At 41.2% G+C, this 19,263-nt stretch overlaps 1 protein-coding gene across 15 annotated transcripts in view; it reads right to left on the bottom strand.

The window, feature by feature from the left end:
- LOC119907632 (cytoplasmic dynein 1 intermediate chain 1) overlaps window positions 1–19,263 on the bottom strand; it is a 55,569-nt gene that overhangs the window by 33,640 nt on the left and 2,666 nt on the right. For 4 of the 15 annotated variants that reach the window (XM_038725364.1, XM_038725361.1, XM_038725363.1 and 1 more), the window contains exons 4-6: window positions 18,904–19,042; window positions 16,175–16,234; window positions 15,749–15,864 (exon numbers count right to left, since the gene is read on the bottom strand). In XM_038725364.1, the coding sequence (XP_038581292.1) occupies window positions 15,749–15,864; window positions 16,175–16,234; window positions 18,904–19,042 (315 nt within the window). Of the gene's footprint in view, window positions 1–15,748; window positions 15,865–16,174; window positions 16,235–17,581; window positions 17,624–18,543; window positions 18,550–18,903; window positions 19,043–19,263 lie in introns of all 15 variants that reach the window. The other 11 variants (XM_038725368.1, XM_038725371.1, XM_038725367.1 and 8 more) reach the window with 5 other exon arrangements.

The following is a 19,263-nucleotide window of genomic DNA, read 5'->3' as shown; positions in this document are numbered from 1 at the left end:
GCTGTTCCAATTTTCCTCAACCCCCCGCTGTGTACTGCCTTCCCCCCCTTCTTACCAAAATAATCACTCCCAGACATGCACCGGTACACCTGACTAACTAACATTTGGTCCAAATGGGTTTCATTTACAAAACACACGCACATTTTGTTTTATAGCAAACACAAAAATGTGGAGCATAAATTCTGCAGATTTTCTTTTACTGTTACATATGTATATTATGTATATTAAGTTTGCACTGTCTTGGAAAAGATACATAGCAGGAAAAAAGCCCCTGCACCCTGTGTGTTCACATGGTCCGCACGTGTGGACATTTCGGTTACTGTGCATGCAAATCACACACACACACACACACACACACAGAAGGAAATGTCAGAGTTTGGTGTGCTCTCGTCTTTTTCTCTCAACTCTGACCCCAAGCGAAAAAAGATTCAATGATGTGTGTGTGTGTGTGTGTGTAAAAGGGGATTCCCTCTGCATTCCCCCCAATCAGGCTCTGCAATTACGCTTGACTCTCCAGGATTTATTGTAAGTGTGTGCAGTGTGCGTGTGTGTTTGGGAGGAGGTGGGGTTCAAGTATGAAGGGTTACTGTCAACATAGGCACCTGCTTGTCAGCTACTGCCCCCCAACAAGCCCCCAGGCCCCTCGGGGTATGTGTTGGTAACCCTTGCCAACCTCTCCTCCTCTTTTCTGCCGCTCCCCCGCCCCACGAAACAGATGCTGAGACTCTCCGACTAGGAGGGCCTCTCAGAAGACCTCTTAACACCCTGACACCGTGACCAGACACCTGTGGTCTGCCAACACACACGCTACGCACACATACAATCTGTCTTTCTTTCTCTCTCTCTCTATCAAACACACACACACCAGAGGCCCTCGCCCGCAGTGCCAGGGGTGGAGAGGGGTTAACTGGCGCAGGGTCAAGCTGACAACAGTCGTTCAGTCCAGTGGGAGGAAGTGACTACATCACACCCTCAGACGTGTCATGTCTCTCGCTCACACTCACATGCACGCACGTCGGGGTGTGTTTAACTCAGCTGGAGTATGGCCTGGGGCACAGTTAAAACCACTCACTCAAGGGCCGCTCTTGCACCGGATGAACTGTCCATTTATCACTTGGACTCGCCAAAGCTTTTGATGAATCGCTGGTACAAATATGATTGTAACTGGTGGGACACATCAGTGATTTTATTATTATGATTACAATAGTTTCTGGCCTTATTTTATTCCTTATTTTAGGCTTCCCGGTACATCCTTCCTCTCACCCTGTCTTTGTGTTTTCTTTTCTTTTTCAGTTCCAAGATTAAGTTTTTGATATATGACTTTAATTTTCATACTGTGTGTATATAATAAATGACTAAGCTAAATCAAACACATGGCGATGAGGCTCTATCCAAGTCGGTGGTTAACAGCCAGCTGTAGTGATCCAAACACCAGTGACCCACCAGTATGGAGGAGAGACCAGAGAGGACCAGACAGGCAGACTGCCAGACTAGCTCCATGTCAGGCCTGCCAAAACAGACAAGCTGCAAACAGAAACGCACAGGAATACCCTTCTTCAATGCCCCTTTGTCTCCTCCTCCATTCTTTACTTTGAAGAGCTTCATTTCTCTCTGATGTTGTTCTTTTTTTGACATCCATCAGTCACTCTTCCCCTCCACAAACTGAGGTAATCAATCTGCAAAGGCCTCAGGATGTGAAACAGCAAATGTGGTCCTGCTAATTAACATTGGGATAAATACATTACACACAACTTCTATTCTATCCTGCTCTATTCTATTTTATTTTCTTGACCTTACGTGACCGGTCCGGTGGTTGGAATGTGTGGCGATGGGGATGGGAGGAGCGTGAGTAGAGGAGAGAGACCACATTGAGGAGCGGTCAAACTGTCAACCCCCGGGACCACAGGACTCTGGAGCAAGGCAGCGTGATTCATGGCCTATGGGTTACCTCACTGAGGGGAGACGGTCCAATTCCCGTATGAAGATACTGCTGATCTCTTTGCCAGCAGCCATGTATCAAGTTGTTCTGTCAAAGTCCTGCACCAAAAATATCCTGGATATTTCCATGGAGTGGACATTTCTGTGTGTGTTTTAACTAAAGTGAAAGCTATACAAGTAAGACTCATGGTTTAGCAAGGATAATAAAAAAACTTAAAATGTGCACACACACACACACACACACACACACACACACACACACACACACACACACACACACACACACAGTGGCACTAGAGGGTTTCCTATTGAGTTGCAAAAGAAGCAGGGAATAGAAATCAAATAGGACAGTCTTCCACAGTTTGAATGTGTCTGCACACTTTCTTGTTTCCACCACATTCTAGTCACGGGATGCTTTCTCTTTCCACCTGCCGCTTAATACCGCTCCTCACTGCAGGACAACAGGTTAACTGGTATCCTCCCCCTCACCGCAGACGGGGGGTCCACCTTGATGAAACTCCACTTGGGGGCTCCCGTTTTGGCCGGCTACACACCCGGAGTAATGATATCCTCGGTAGCCCAGGGCCGCCACATCTGGCTGCCTCAATCTTCCCCTGGCTGCTTACTCATGCTGACCGGGCCCAGTCAATTCAGCACAGCCCAGCAGGTATGTCGACACACAGGTTCACAATGCGGAAATACAAACACAAGTACACGCACACACAAATGTCTAAACGTCTGTGTAAAGGTGTTTGTCAATGCATATCCCCACACACACACACACACACACACACACACACACACACACACACACACACACAGACAAACTGAGGGATGTACACACGTCAATCTGTGAAATTGTTTGAAAGCAGAGAAACTCTACAATAAAGGATGCTAGAACTACTGCACTAAATTTTGGGTGGGACATTTATTCACTATTATTGCATATGTAGTATATATCCATACAAGTGCTAATATAACCTGATTGAGCTGATTAGGTATTGGCCATAACACGTCTTTTTCAATATCATCATAAAATTCAGTTTTTAAATTCAGTCGTTCAGACAAGTGACCGAGTTTTCATATTACTAAACACAAAAATTCTGTTAAGTTCCCCACAGCTACAGTAGATCTACAGATTTAAAATCTGGGAAAAAGGAAACACTCAGATCAGTTCTTGGTATTGGCAGATACCCTGAGTTGAGGTATCAGAATTAGTATTAGGAGAACAGAGGTTGGATCGATGCACTCCTAGTTTATATCAACTTTTGTTGGAATCATACAGTGACGATATGATCATAACGTGTTCTTGTTCAAATTCAACTCTGTGATTTCAAGCAAATTATTATTAAAAACAAACAAAATGAGTAATTAAGATTTTTGTGTTAGCTTTGTAGAACTGCAACTGCCAATTATTTATATTATTGAATAATCTGACGATTTTTTTCTCATTGTGTGGTCTTTAAAATGAAAACACAATTTCCAAGGGTCCATGTAGACATTTTGAAATTGCTTGTTTTTTCCAACCAATGGGCACAAAAAAGCTTACTATCATAATAAAGAAAGTAAAGAAAATAAGCAAAATATTCACATTATAGAAGCTGGTTCCAGTGAATCTTTCTCATTATTAAAGATAAAATGGATTCCTTTATGTGTAATTCTGCCATGTCAAAAAAAATATACTTTCTGCTCTACTAATATCTGTTACAAAAACTACAGTAATGTAGTTTGACTTCTCTGTTCTTACATCCTTTTTGCATTGTATCGCAAATATCATATTCAGTACAACACTATTCTCTTTTGTTGTTCATGTAACTCTGCAACATTTGCTGGCATCTCCAAGGCAAACTATTAAAAATGACGACAAATAAGAAATCTTAAATCTCTCAAATAAGATAGCTTATACATAATAATAATAGGATATTCTGAAATTTTACTTGTCTCTTCTCCAAAGATAGATCACTCCTAACCCTGTCAGACTGACAAGACGGGGTTAGCTAGTAATTACAACACAACTGGCTAATGTATTGAGGCTAATTGACCCTTTATTTTCTTGTTTGCCAGTATAAGCATCATTATTGCTTTTATTGACTAACAGAAGAGTGAACAGTTCAGGGGAGAGTAATGGGCTGATCTGTTTGTTGAATAAAGAAAACATAGTTTTAATGAAGGTTGATACACTGCTGAGAGTTTCATTAGTTTAAACATCTTGTATTATTTCACAGTAGGCAGCTAGTATCGGGCATGCGGAGAGAAGAGTTTTAAAGATACTGACAGCACATAAAAGATGTACACACTGTCTTCTGCTCCCCTTCGGCTAGTCCTTAAAGCACAATGGTATGGTGTGTCACAGCGGTACTGTGTTAGCATGTGTTCTGTTTGGTAAGGATCAAAGTGCTAGCTAACCTTTTATTCTGAACCCAATCCACAGTAAGTGCTAGTGTGCGGAATTGTGTGTTATCGCATGCTTGAAGCGATTGGCATAGTTATCAAAGAGCTGTGTGTGTGTGTGTGTGTGTGTGTGTGTGTGTGTGTGTGTGTGTGTGTGTGTGTGTGTGTGTGTGTGTGTAGTGGGGAGGATGAGACCAGGCCCCAAGTTTGTCATCAACTACATTATGGGGGCAGGGCTGCAGACTTCTCATACCAGTATGGAGGTGACTACTAAACTGAGTCACACACACAATCAAAGTTGACAGTATTCATAATTTTTATAGATCTCTTTTGTATTAATCACAAAGAAAGAGAGATACTGATATGAGAGATAAGAGGCGGCGGAAAAAGAGAGAAGGACACAAAAAAGAAATACAGCAAGATTTGGGGGGATGCCACATACTGGGAATAACCCTACAACATTATACACATTCATATGGACACACACACACACACGCATGCACACACACACAGAGTTCGCAGGGGTTCTGGGAGGTTGGCTGTTGAGAAGACCACAACACAAGCACTATGCAGAGGAGTAGGAGGAGGCAGACATGACTTGAAAGGCCCCTCTAATGTGGCACTGGCACGACACACAGACACACACACAGACACACACACAGACACACACACTTATATGCATTAACTTCACAGAGAACAACTCTTATTGTTAGAGAAATACACAAACACATACTGCATCCACTTCACCTCTGCATATATTACAAATTACCTGAGGCATCAGGAGAATTTTCTCACTTTTATTCATCCCACTTCCAGTAATATAATCCTTGTTATTCAAATACCAAAAAAAAAAGAAAAGATATTACTACAATGATTTTATACAACTGAGACAATGATATAGGTCACAAATAAAATGACGCAATTCTGAGGTAAATTAAATGTGATATGATAGGCCCACCGAAATACAAGATATTATTTTTGGCACCAACATTTAAAAAAAAGATACGTATCAATAGGATAAATCTTGAAAACATTATAATCTCTACATAAATACATAAAGCAAAGAGTAACACTGGAATTACAGTACCGTGGCTCTTCTCAATTCTTAAAGGATTTAGCACCATTTAGCTCAACGACCTCTTTTGCTTTGGGACATTAAAGGAGAAACATCATGTTTTCACCCATATGGAACAGGCTCATGGCTCATTTTGGGTACAGACCTAGAGATTAAAATAAACACTGCTCTATGTTTTCATGCTTTTGTCAAGCTCTTTGCAAGCTTTGCACCCACTCACAAGTGTCTTTAAGAACTGTCTTGACAACCAAAGGCATATCATACGGTTTTGTTAATACTCCGCTAGATTCACATAAAACTATCTTTCTGAGCACAGAGAAACGCTGCTAACATTTTAGGGACCTCTGTTAGTCCGGTTGGACAGTAAATTGATGGTTTGGAGCCAGCCACGCTGTAAAGTCAAACAGATCTTTTGCAGAGAGGTGAGAGGGCGGTCCAACCTGCTGAAGAATCTCACTGTAGATGGTCATAACAGACAGGACGGACTGTAGAGAAAAGTGCAACAATACGGCATGCACTCAATGTATGAGTCCACAGTTGCAACTTCATGCAAGTAAATTGTATTGCAAAGACACAACACCACTTAAGCCTCTTAAAGAAGTCAGTCAAATGTTGAGTAATTGCTTGTAAAATACTTGTTTCCTCCCATAGAGTGAAAGACAAAGTGAAAGTACATAACATGTCAGGCACTGATAATCCTCCAAACCCTTTTACTTCTTTTTCTTTTCTTTTATTCTGTTTTTTTAAGTTGATGTTGTATTTTTTTTTTCCTTTCCATTTGTTTTAATAGAAAATAATGTCTAAAATTCATCACGGTTCATCAACTCATGATTACCACAGTAGGGGTAAAAGTATTCGCCACATACACATACATTAGCAGCAGGACCTGATGTAAAACTGGTGAGGCTAAAACCCACAGGATGATTTAGATTAATTCATCTCTTCACCACACTTCCCCACACTGATCAAACATTGCGTACGTGTGTGTGTGTGTGTGCTCAAGTCTATGCACACACAAGTCTACACCGTATGCACATCCGCATGCGCACACAAAATCAGCTTTACTTTAGCCCATTCAGGACTTTGAGGGTCTGCGGCCAACTCTGCTCTGTGCTGTGGGTGTAGTTAGAGTAGATGCTCTCCCCATCTCTTTCTCTCGTTCAGTCCCCCCACCCTTTTTTCTAGCAGTGCCACCCAGGCTTGGCCCCGACCCAGACCCACATCTTTAAACTGAGCCATCATGCCACGCCACGCCATGCTTTGAGCCTGGCCACAAGGCCCTGATTAAAACCCATGACTTCAAACTTTCCAAACTGTCAAAAACCCAGTCAGAGAGAGAGAGAGACACAGACAGAAAGACCGACAGAAAGAAAACGTCTTACATAAAATCACCGCTGTGGCATCGACTCACTTTTCAACGCGTCATCTGAGCTGGGATTTGTGTCACTCAGAAATAGGGCCGTGTGCATCTGTGTGTTTGTGAGTGTGTGTGGCTCAGATGGTGATTGGAGGTCTATGTTTACCACTTGGATGACGATGGTGTTTCATTTTGTTTTAATGAGGGACGGACGGACAGATGGGACAGACTGTTTTTATAGTCCTGCTAAAGGTTGACGCGTGGGGTTGAATCCTTCTGGATTGTACTTAAATAGACAAAAGTATTCCCAGCACCTCAGCAACACTGTCAAATAAATATACAAACACATATTCTGCTCAACACCTTTATAAGTCAAAGAAAGCACTGCCCTTAAATCTAGTGAGATTTTGCCAATCAAAATAAGACTTTAAAAGCCAACACATGTTTGAGATTAATTGTAAAACTGTTTTTATTTCATAATATCAATTTATAATAAAAATCTCACACTATGGGTTGGTGAGACTTTGACAGAGCCCTCAAGTATATGTGCCAAGAGTGCACCCTGCTGGAGAGTTGCAGAATAGCATGCCACACTGCAGCCAAACAAAAAACCAGCATGGTTATCAAATTTCACTTCAATCAAGTGTCAAGCTATACACTGCAATAATGATCTGGAAATTTAAGGTTTACATCAGTTGCAACAATAATTTGAAAGGCTGTTGAATTTGATTACCTGGGTTGGCTGAAGAACAATTGGAAACAAACGGATGTTGTTTCAACCTACATTGATTTTGACTTGGGGTTTATATGTTTAATTGATTGCCCGTGCTAAAAAGGTCTGTTAAAAGGTGGCAGTATTTAAACTGAGAGTATAAAACAGTCAAAGGCACAACATGACAAACAAAGACTCAACAAACATCAAACTGGAACAACTAAGTGAAGCAGGGGCATGAGCTAGAGACGGACTGTGGCAGTGAACCGCTACTCTCTCAAATGAAAATCCCTGGAGAGTCGAAAAGGATCTTGGAGTACAAGGGAGACCACCCAGGCAAACGTTCAAGACCCGCTGTTGTTTTACACACGTACAGAAAAAAATGCAGCAAGGAGGGGGAAGGGTGGGGCACGCATGTCAAAAAGTCAAGTTCAATGAAATGCAAGTGAAAAGAAAAAAAAATAAAACAGTTGAGAAGAGAAAAAAGAGACATGTGAAACTGTATTGCTACTCATCTCAAACACTCATCAGATGGCAAATATTATTTTGGATGATGGCCATTTTGCCAGAAAGCTAGAGGGAGGGAGATGAAGAAGGGGTTCATGTACCTTATTATACGGTGGTCATAGGGGAAAATTGCAATCATCTGTGATTCACTTGGAATACCTTACACACTGTGAAAGACATTATATTCCTCTAATATCAAGAGTTTCTCTGGGTTTTGACTGCCATGGCCATTTTGACAGAAACCACTTGGGACCCTGCATCAATTTTGAGAGTGAAACAGGAGTGAAGGCTACGCCCTTTTGAAGATGAAAGTCAAACTCTGGGTTGTTTTATAAGGACAGAAAGTGAGAAGTGTTGGACGATTATGTGTGTCTGCAGGGAGGGGAGATCCTAATGGTAAAACCCAAGTCTGACATGAAGTATGAGTTCAGCATGTGCGTGATTCTGTACCTACAGCACATGCACGCTTGTTTTAAATACTATCTCTAGAAGCTGCTACCTCAAGGCAGTCCCTCTTGCAAATGTCCAGAAGTCGCCAAACTAACAAGACAATTCTTTAATGTACTTTCAGTAGAAGAAATTCAAAGTAAAACTACATTTGGTTCAGAGTCCTCTGGGTATACTCACACACATGCTGTGATTATTCTCGATTTGTCTTGAATTTTCCCTTTAAAAAACACACATACATACACACACACACACACACACACACACACACACAAGCAACCTCTGGTCTGTTCAGTCTGTTGTAGCCGCCTGACTGGAACAACAACAATTTATGAGACAAGCACTTCCATATGTTGCTGCATACACATATATATGCACATACGCAGACACATACAGATACATATAAGTACCTAACCATGCAAGACACACACTCATGCAACCACATTCCTCCATCCAGGACCTTGAAGACTGCCCACAAACCCTTCGGTCATGTCGGTTTTGTATGGACTGGGAGTGTGTTAACATTCACTCTTTTCATTTTAATGCCTCGTTGCTTCACTGGATTGTAGAAAATGCCAAAGACAGACACGGGATAAACTGGCTGAGGGAACTTAAAGGACCTCAACCTTATGAGTGTTTGCTATGAGCCTCAGCCCACTGTCCAACACAGTAATACTTTCCCTCCTGATGATGTCTTGTAGGAGAAACTGGTGGAAAAAAAGGCTCCAATCAGGCCTTACTTGAGCATAATGACAGCCAATAAGATAAGCTGTTTACATAAACCTACATTTGACATATGGTTGCTATATTTACTGCATTGCTGACTTGAGCACCCCAGACTAAACCGTACACACTTTACTTTTTGACAGCGTACTGTATATGTTATCTGACTTGTTTATCTATTAAACGTGTGTAGCCCACGCACATGACTAAAAGTAGGGCTTGGGTATCATTTGACAGGTTTTTCCTACCAGTGCCAATACAATATATGAGTTTTGTTACCATTATGAAAACCATACTTTACTTTGAGAAATATAAACACATTTTTTGACAATATAACAGAAGAAGCCGAGAACCTCTCAAATGTTAAATGCTGCTTCAACATAAGGAGCTGTACAAGAATTTTGCCTAAACTAAATAGAATCTGGAATTGGAATTGTATTTAAATATTACACTAAAGAAAAATTTAATCAACGAATCATTCGATGACAACTTTCAATATTTTTAATACTTGGTGCTACAGACACATTTTGGTAAATAACACAAAGTATTAAGGTTCCCATACCCAGCTTGAACATTACTGCACCTAAGCTACATATAGGAAATAAGGTATTCCAGGCTTGGCGGCAATACTTGCTTTAATGTTTTTAATACGACTGTTTTTTTTATGACTGCAAACATGGCTATAAATGCACCAACCAGAACTCAAATTTAGTGACAGATAAAACCTATAAATATTTTTATATATATAACATAAATTACACATTAAGATTAAGCAGATTTTCAATCCAGTGAACCATGCTTGTCTGTTATGCAGCACAAACTCATATGTGCAACACAAAAACTTCTATAACCTAGTACTATAAACTGTTAAACTTATGTAGTAATGAGTTTCAGACACAGATTACAAAACTTTCGGTGCCAATTTAAAATCCAGCCTATTGGATTCAATCCTGAAAGACATTTTTTTGCACAACTGTTGATAAATATGTACCGCTTCAGGACCTGTTGAGCCATATTTGATATATTTAGGAGTTTGTGGAAAAAACACACAAAAGTAAACAGTCTAATTGAACCAATGTGCTGCCAATGGTCAGGATCATTTCATAAATTTGCAGTTTGGTTTCTTAACTGCTCCATTATGGGATTATGTAGAGCTCAGGTGACGTACAAGCACGTGTGCGGGTGGGTGGCTGCTTTGCCAGTGTGCACGTGTGCTTCCGTGTACATATCTGCTGGCGTGTGCATGTTTGTTTATCCCCATGTATGTTAGTGTGCACATGTGTATTTACATTTATGAATCTGTATGCTTATGTGTATGCGTGTGAGTACAAACCAAAAAAGTGTCTTTTCAGACTGATGCTTGGAAATAGGTTTTCTCTTGCAATTAGAGGCCATTACCAGTCCACCACATGTCAAAAGAAAGCCTCTTATTGCAGTAAATATACTTAAGGAGTGAATTACTGACCAACTATATACTCAAGCTGTACAGACCCTGAAAACTAATGGGCCAGAAAATACTAGAGGGGGAGAGAGAGAGAGAGAGAGAGAGAGAGAGAGAGAGTCTTGCACTCTATACAAACGCTCAGTTAACACAAACTCTTGACCCTGTGAACCTTTAACCCTAAAAAGAGGGTTTTCCAAAGTTGCATCAAATCATAAACAAACACACACACAGACATGTACTTCTGAAGGCATACTTGTGGTTCACTGCAAACAATTACTGCTGTAATATCATAACTGCTGCAGCATCCCTCGGTGGTCGTCACTGCTTCTTCTCCATTCCTCTCTTTATTCTCCAGTTGCTCTCCACATTTACATTCTCTCTTTCTACCTTCCCTTCATTTTTTCTCAATTGCGTTGGCTACCTTTCCACTGTGGCCTATTATGGATCTTTTAAGGCTCCACTGAGCGAAACCAATTTACTACAATCTGGGTCAGGCTCACACTACACCCTCACAACCTGCACACATGTATACGTGCACAGGCACATGCACAAACTGCCTTCATTCCCCTTGACCTTTCCTGTTCTTGCCAACATCTCAAGTAAGCACACACACACACCGATAGTTATCTTCAGATTGGGATCAGTACAGTAAAAGAGTGGGTTTGTGCTGACATTCACTCCGTTCGTGGCCAAGAGGGATTGGCTGGTCCAGAGGAGGGATGCAGGGAGAAACAAGAGAGAGACAGAAAGGTTGCCCACATTTTGCTGAAACTATGTGAAATCGCACCCCCTCCTCCCATGCATAGTGTTTTAAACTTGGCTCTACAAAATGCTGTCAGACCTGAGGAAAATAGAGGTGAAGCATTGCAACTGCTGTGGTTAAATAGTAGACATAAGAGAAGGTTCAGTCTGAGTGAATCTCCTGTGTCGTTGTTCAACACTGATAATTCGATTTTGTATCGTAAAACGTAAGGACAAAATATCGCACTATTTCCATTTAGCAGAGAGAAATGTTTTCATGTAATATAAGATTGTCACTTCAAAGTAACATTCTGGTCACGCCCCAAAAAAGCCTGGCTTTTTGGTGGTGTAACAGCAATCTGTTCATCTGATTTTAGTTTATAGATTTTGTCTGTCATCTGGTGATGGGCGGGTAGTGTACTTTTTTCTCTGGAAATAGCTGCTCGCTACAGCTGGAAATGCAGCTAATAAGAGCAGTGAGACTGAACCAAAACTGAAAAGATGGATAGTCGCAAAAACCAAAACCAACGAGCTGAAAGACACTAAAATGCCCCACAGAGCAGAGAGGAACAGCAGAGCTGGGTGAAAATTCTCTGTGGGTTCATCACTACTGCGTGACCCCTTCATTTGATCCATTGTTAATACAGAAATATTGTGCCACTTCACATGTGAGGATGTGTGACTTTCTCTGTTTCACATCACAATTAAAATAAGAATCTTGTTTCTATCAACAGTCACAGTCTTACTGTAAACTCGCTGTTTACCATAAGACTGCAAGTTTCTGTGCTGAACAGCGTCACCTTTCAAAAACATTTAGGAAATATTAATAAAGCTAAGTAAAATTCAAAATGCAAGCCACTTCTCTTTGTCAACAACATGTAAACATGGTTAGGCACACGATAGAGGCATGAAACACTACCAACACACACTTTGTTTGACCTCAGTAGGTTAGGTTACTATCACACACCACATTAGACCTTACTTTATTTCCCTGATATGTCGTCAGACAAAACATCCTTCCCTCACGACAGGCATGTCCATTCATACCCATTAGGATAGCAGTAAATAGCTGGAGCCAACCGTGACTGGGGCTAATCTGATTGCCTGACACAATGGACACTCGGGACAGACAGATCAGTGAGCAGCCACTGGGAAAAGGAACATTCAATGACAGCTACACATCACGATTACAGGAAGGCAATTGGTCACGGAAATGAAAAGCCATATCATTAACTAGTTTAAATGAGAGTCACACACACAAACTCCATGTGTGCTTTAAAACGCAAACTCTTATGTAGAAGATGAACACACACAACAGTCAGATCAAATCAATCCTGTTCGATAAAGCTGTATTCAGTCTCCAGCACACACACTCCTATAAAGTGTACTTGCATCACTCTCGTCACACACGCGCAGCCAGCCAGCCACTCATATGATACGAGAGCTGGGGAGGTCAGAAGTTCATGAGGAGAAGAAGACATGAGAGAATCCCTAAGTCATGCGTCAACGACTTAAAGTGATTACGATGAGCCTATGCTTATCCTTCCTGTCACACACACTTGATGTCAGTATTACAGTTTTAATATGAAACCACCTCTTATATTGAGGGTCATCTAGTAAACTCAGGCATATCTAATAAATCTAATAACATTTGATAGAGATAAAAACACATCTAGTCATAGAGATCATGTCTGGAATATAAAAAAAGACATGTGACCTTAAAAATAGTCAGTTTGGCAGGTCAGCAATGCCGGGACTGGTTTCTTAAGTGTGAGACATTTTCAATCACTGTTGAAATTATCCTTAAACACAAAATTGAACACGCACATATAGAAATCCATTCAACTAGAGGTCCCTCTATTGTGCTTTGTACAACTCTGACACACACCAAAGGTAGCAGTACTTTACAGAACAGTTTGGCCCAGGTCAGACCCTTACGGGAGAAAAGGAATGTAGAGGATGATATGAAGGAAAGGAAGATAAGCAATGTGGAGAAGAAGAGAGCTAAAAGAGAGAATCAGAATGTATAAGACATAAAGAGAGCATTAGGGTGTAAGTAAACCAAATTGTGGAAGAGGAAAAACACAATGAAATGGTTATTAGCATAGTAGGGGACTTAAAATTAAGTTACTTACATTATTTAAATGTAGCTATTGGAAATCATTTCAAAGTAAGATTGTATTAGTTAAGAGTTTGTAAGATAGTCAGTCCTCATCCAGCCATTAGAGTAGAACCTTTGGAAACACTAAACATCTGCATGGGAAAACCACCAGGAGCTTCAAGGTGAGCTTAGCTCAAAGCTACATACACACTGATGACCTACAGAAATGTACATATGGAACACAAACACAAACACATGTATACTGAACTCATGCCTATGTTTGTAGCTCAAAGAGACTATTTGTTATATTTAATCCTAAAAGTCACATTTTATTAAATGTGAATCATTTTGCATCCCTTAACAAATCAACTACGGATTAGCAATCAATATGTTTAAGTACCTACCGTTATAAATAGCAACAAAAATCTAAGATCAGCTTTGGTTGGCTGTGACGACGGAAACGCAGACAGAACATTTGAAGCTGTTGCCTAAATGGTCATGTACACAACCTGTAGCTGCAACCTGAAATTGCGATTGCGTGTTGGCTCCAGTAATCAACAAAAGGAATGGGCCTAAACAAACAATAAAGCCAGAAGTGCAGGCAGGTGCGACCATCAGCTGCTTTTCCTCCTCTTTCTCCAAACACACACGCTTTGTGGTAGTATGCAAAGGAAGGGTCTCCTAAGGCCGGGGTCACCTCCCTGTAGACCACCACAGCTCTGCTCTGGCTCCCAGATGTTCTCTCTCTTTCTCTCTCTCTTTCACACACACACACACACACACACAGAGGGACCTCCAGAAAATGCTGTTGGATGCTGAAAATAAACAAACTTAAATGAGCCGACATATCGCATTGCTACAGGCAATGACCAGTCACAGTGCGCACATTTGTTTGTATGTATACACCGATTACTTGACCTGTATATGGTAACTACTGCATGTTTATTTGTTTGGATGTTTAATTGATAGTTTTTATCTCTTTTCCTAAACACTCTGTACAGTTTACAACAGCTGTATTGTTTGTGTAGTTACACTGACACCCTTTGACAACGGGAGTCCTTGTGTGTACGAGCAGCCTAAAAAAAACTTGATTCTGATGTGTGTGTCTCTCTCTCTCTCTATGTGTGAGTGCACATGCATGCGTGTATCTCCCAGGACACATATGTGAGTCAATGCCTGTGCACTTGTTGAATAAATGATCTATTCCTGGGTCTGCCAAGGAAATGGGGGGGTTGAGGTGGGCCGTTTGGATGCTGATCACGATAGACATGTGTGTATGTGCGTGGTGGTCGCCGGTGGAGGAAGGCAGTGGAATCCACACCAGACCCATCTATTATAATGACAGGAAGCAGGAAGTCCAACCCCTTCACAGTCACATGGCTGCCAGCTGTCTTGGCAACTAAAGGGAGGAAGATAGAGAAGATGATAGGGAGCATGTTGTGTGTGTATGTGTGTGTGTGTGTGTTTGTGAGTTAATATATTTACATGTCTGACAGTCAGTTTGGATAGAGAGCGTGCAAGTGGAGTAGTATTGGTATGCGCATTCCTACACGTGTGTAATATCTGTTTATTGCAGTAATACTAAAGGCGTGAAGTTCAATTAAGTGGAACAACTGCAACTGTCACGCATCCAAATCGCTGTTGTCTTTCTCCTCCAACAGAAAAATCCTGAAATGTATAAGCCTCGAATTTATGAACACCACCATTATGCCAAATCCAGCGCAGGACTAACCTCAGTTTTCACCATATGGATGTATTTAGCAACTGCAGCTCAGTATAAATGTGCACGCCCACTTGCAGAGACACATGCATGCACACATAACCTCACATGCAAACACACGTACACCATTTCTTCCCAGACCAAGTCACGACGGGATGTCCTTCCTATTCCTATTCCCAAGAATAATATCCATAATGGAAAAATTGAAAACTTGATGATTTAAAGAATATATAAACATTCACACACAAATGTATATTATTGTTTGCACCTACACACACGCGCGCACACACATATACACAAACACACACACAGTGATGCTCTAACATCCATAAGGAATCATCTTGGGTAACTTTTCATCATGTGTCAACCTTTAAATCTCTCCAGCTTTACAGGCCGTGCCCTGGCTAACCGAAGGAGGATCAAATTCAACCACACAACGTCGACAGTCATTGCAACGTGAAACCTTCTATTGCCTCCTGTGACCTTTGTTCCTCCACGGACTCCGAAAACAGCTTGTATCTCAGACTATTGATGTGGATATGGACTGTCAAAGAGAAGTCACTCATGCACACGCACACACACAAATACTCACCTTCAGACAGGTGGGCGGTGAGCGGCGTCTGTGTCTCCTTGCTGTAAGAGACCAACTCCTTGGGAAGGAAGTCTACCTGTGTGATCTTAGAGGCACCCAGCCTCTGCATCCTGCGCCTGGGTAACAGAGACAAGATGTTCCTATTAGCATAATCATATTCTGCATAAACCCAATCAGTCCGATATATACAATTTGAGATAATATATCTCAAATTGTTTAAATGTTTCTAGCAATGAATAAAATGAGGAGCCATGCACTGCTTGTAAGAACTAGCTCAATATTCAGAAGACTGTATCATTAGAGGGCTTGACCTTTTAAATGGACTATTAAATTAGACTATTAACAAGTGTCATGCAATGCTAAATAAGATGTATGACAGTATTTTTTTTGTCAGGCAGTGAACAAGAGGAGAGAAGGAAGATGTACCCGAGCTCAGAATCTGCTTGCAGCTGCAGCACAGAGGGGTCTGTGTCCCACTGCAGCGTCCTGATGTCACCAACGGGGGGGGGGGGGGGGGGGGGGGGGCAAGAGAGGACATGCGAGTTTACAAACAGACACATTACAACAAACACACAAACATCAGCACACTCACACTCACTAACAGACCACTTATCTAGAGAAGGGCTTAACACGGGAATTCCCATCGAATTTCATGCAAAGATGGAACAATGTCTAGATAAGTGGATATAGCGTGGGAGGGCTATGCATCAGGGAGACATTATATTTCATTATACTTTAATGTATGCTACTCATTTAAATATGCTCTGTTCATGTCTTGTTATAGATTTCTTGGTCTTCTGCCAAGTATCTACAAGTGGAAAATACAGATACATTTAAGATACAGATACAATGCAGGAAAGCTCTGCAGAAATCTTTATTTGGATTTCTTAATCATCTACAGCATCTAGGTTTAGCAACATGTATGACATTAATCTTTTTTTTGTTGTTAATGTTTGTCTGACATTCTGTGTCTTGATGTTTCAAGGACACATTTGTGCCAAATAATGCATGAACGCCATGAACAATGTGTCCAGAAACTGGATTTTCCATCTCACAACCACAGCACAAAAAACATAATCTATATATACATACTCACGTGAAAACATTGGGCATATGAAAATCAAATTATTGCATTTATAAAGATTTTACTCGCTCGATATGACAGTTTACTTGCCATGCATGATCAATGAGTTTGACAAGTCTTAATTCATGAGCTCATTCAAGCACAACTATGGGATAAACTAAGGATAAAAAGCAGTGTTATTGGGGAGGTAGGAACGACTTGCTTACAGGGAAATCAAGCAGCAACTGAAACCTAGAGAGTTTTTTAATGGCAACTTGGTAGAAATGTACCAGCTGTGAAAGGATAGCGCTTCCAACATCGCTACACTTTTTGATGATACCTTTTAGGGCCAGCGAATACGCCCATTAGACCTTCAGCTTGTGCCACACAGCCCCAGGTGAGAGTGGCAAGGCATTTCTTTAGCCTGACAGACCGGCTGTTTTACAGTAACAGCGATGACACTTTAAGCAGCAGATTGTCAACTCTGTGAAGGCTTAAATTACTTCTATGGCTCAACTCATGCGAGCGAAAATCTTTGGAGCTGGTATTAAGGGAGACAGTAGGGCTTCAGACAGGAAGTCGCCAGGGGAGAGCAGAGGAACGAAGAACAGAGGGGCACTGCGCTGTTTTGATCTTATAAAGCATGATAGGAACACATTGCTATAAGACCACTGACAACACTGTGGGTACCTCTCTGTGTTCACATGAGGGTAAACTCAACTAAAGAAATGGGAGGGGGGGGTTCCTGGGTTTGACGTGAAAATGCTTACCTTGAGCTCAGTGCTTGGGACTTGTTTTTAGAGAACCCTGACCTAAGAAGGGACACACACATACACAGCCACAAATGGAGAAGCTCAAAATGGCATGCCATCATCCAGGGTGGATTTGGGGGGGTAAGAAAATCTTTCATTCCAGGCACTGGAACTAACTCACCAAAAATCCAATTGGTAAAAGCTAAAAAGAAACAAAAGTCTTACATATGAGAATTTATTTCTGCTATGAACTTTACAGAGTTAACACACATTCTTCATCCCCAATTCCACCCTTGGCCATACCAGAACAACACATCACTAATGACCCCTGAGGGCATCACTCACACACTGACCTCTGCGGTCAGCTGCCATTAAAAAGCAAATGGAAAGCGCTTGATGACCACTTTTTTCTCAACTGCAAGTTTTATTCACCCGAGCAGCCATGTGCAGAACTTAAAGGCAAATAGTTGCTCCACTGGTCTGGTGTGTTATGGATGTAAAAGCATGTAAATAAATGCTGCAGTGGCGGAAGCATGTATGAGACATGAGCTAGTCAGCACTGCGAATAGACCCTACAGAACAGCGACAAAAGGACAAAAGCTTACATCTTGTCACTTGCGCTTAAATCAGCTACAGGCCTTTACAGCAAGCGTATGGTTCATGCCCATCAGGCTCTATTTTCAAAAAATATTCCACTAACTGGATCACTAAGGCTGCTTTCTGAAAGTTTACCAATGTGGCACAGATAATATCTGGAAATCTGCAACCTCGCAGTATTTTCAAACTACCAGCTTCTTTGCAGGAATGACTACAGTGGAGACTTACCTTGAGATCAAACTTAACTTCTCAGGACTAGTTATGAGAAGCAACCAGCTGTACAGTGGTCATCAAAACACTAGATGCCATGACAAGAGACAGATACCACACTCAAAACCTAACAAGGGGACCACAACCTCACCATTAGTGACACTCATCCTTACCTAAACCTGGTGTGCCACACAAGAAAAGAGACAGGATATGTGTCAAAAGTACCCAAAAATATCCACAGCCCAAGGTAACTTCACGTTTTCATCATTTTTAGGCCACGTTCTTTGTGGAAGACTCAGGCACCACATACAGTTTATTGGTAACTTCTCAAAGAGCACGTCTAGTAAGAGTAAGCAAAACCTTCTAGTATTTCCAAGTGTGATATTTCCTTCATATGAGCATCAAGCATTTCTTTTAGTTTTATATAAGAATGTGAATATTTCCATTGAGCTTTGGCAAAATAAGACTCATGAACCAAGAAAGACTTCTGACATTGTACATTGGTACATAGGAAGTGTGTGATTTTGACCTACCTGCCTGCTGCTCCTCCGTCAGCTGAATCCTGGCTCCCCGTCTCACTGGGCGTGCTCACTGATTTGGAGGGGGACACAGGGGTCGGGACTAAATAATGAAAATAACATGAATCTAACATTAAAGGCTGCAAAGAATGGACTGCTCAAAGAAATTGGGATGAAAAGCAACAGTAAAACGAGTGATGGACAAATTAAACAAAGAAATAAAAGAAAGGAGAAGGAAGGCAGGGCATCAAATGCATTGTTGATTTTGTATCTGTTATTTATTTGTACTCAGTGTCATTTGAAGGTGCATTATAAATAAATCAAACTAATAACCGGGACAGCGGTGACCCAATTTTGAAGTGTTGAAAGTGTTGT

This window comes from Micropterus salmoides, unplaced genomic scaffold (genome assembly GCF_014851395.1).
Source record: "Micropterus salmoides isolate LMB-PRFRI ecotype aquatic unplaced genomic scaffold, ASM1485139v1 Ms_hic_scaffold_17, whole genome shotgun sequence".
NCBI lineage: Eukaryota > Metazoa > Chordata > Actinopteri > Centrarchiformes > Centrarchidae > Micropterus > Micropterus salmoides.
This window is presented reverse-complemented; position numbering and strand designations above follow the sequence as displayed.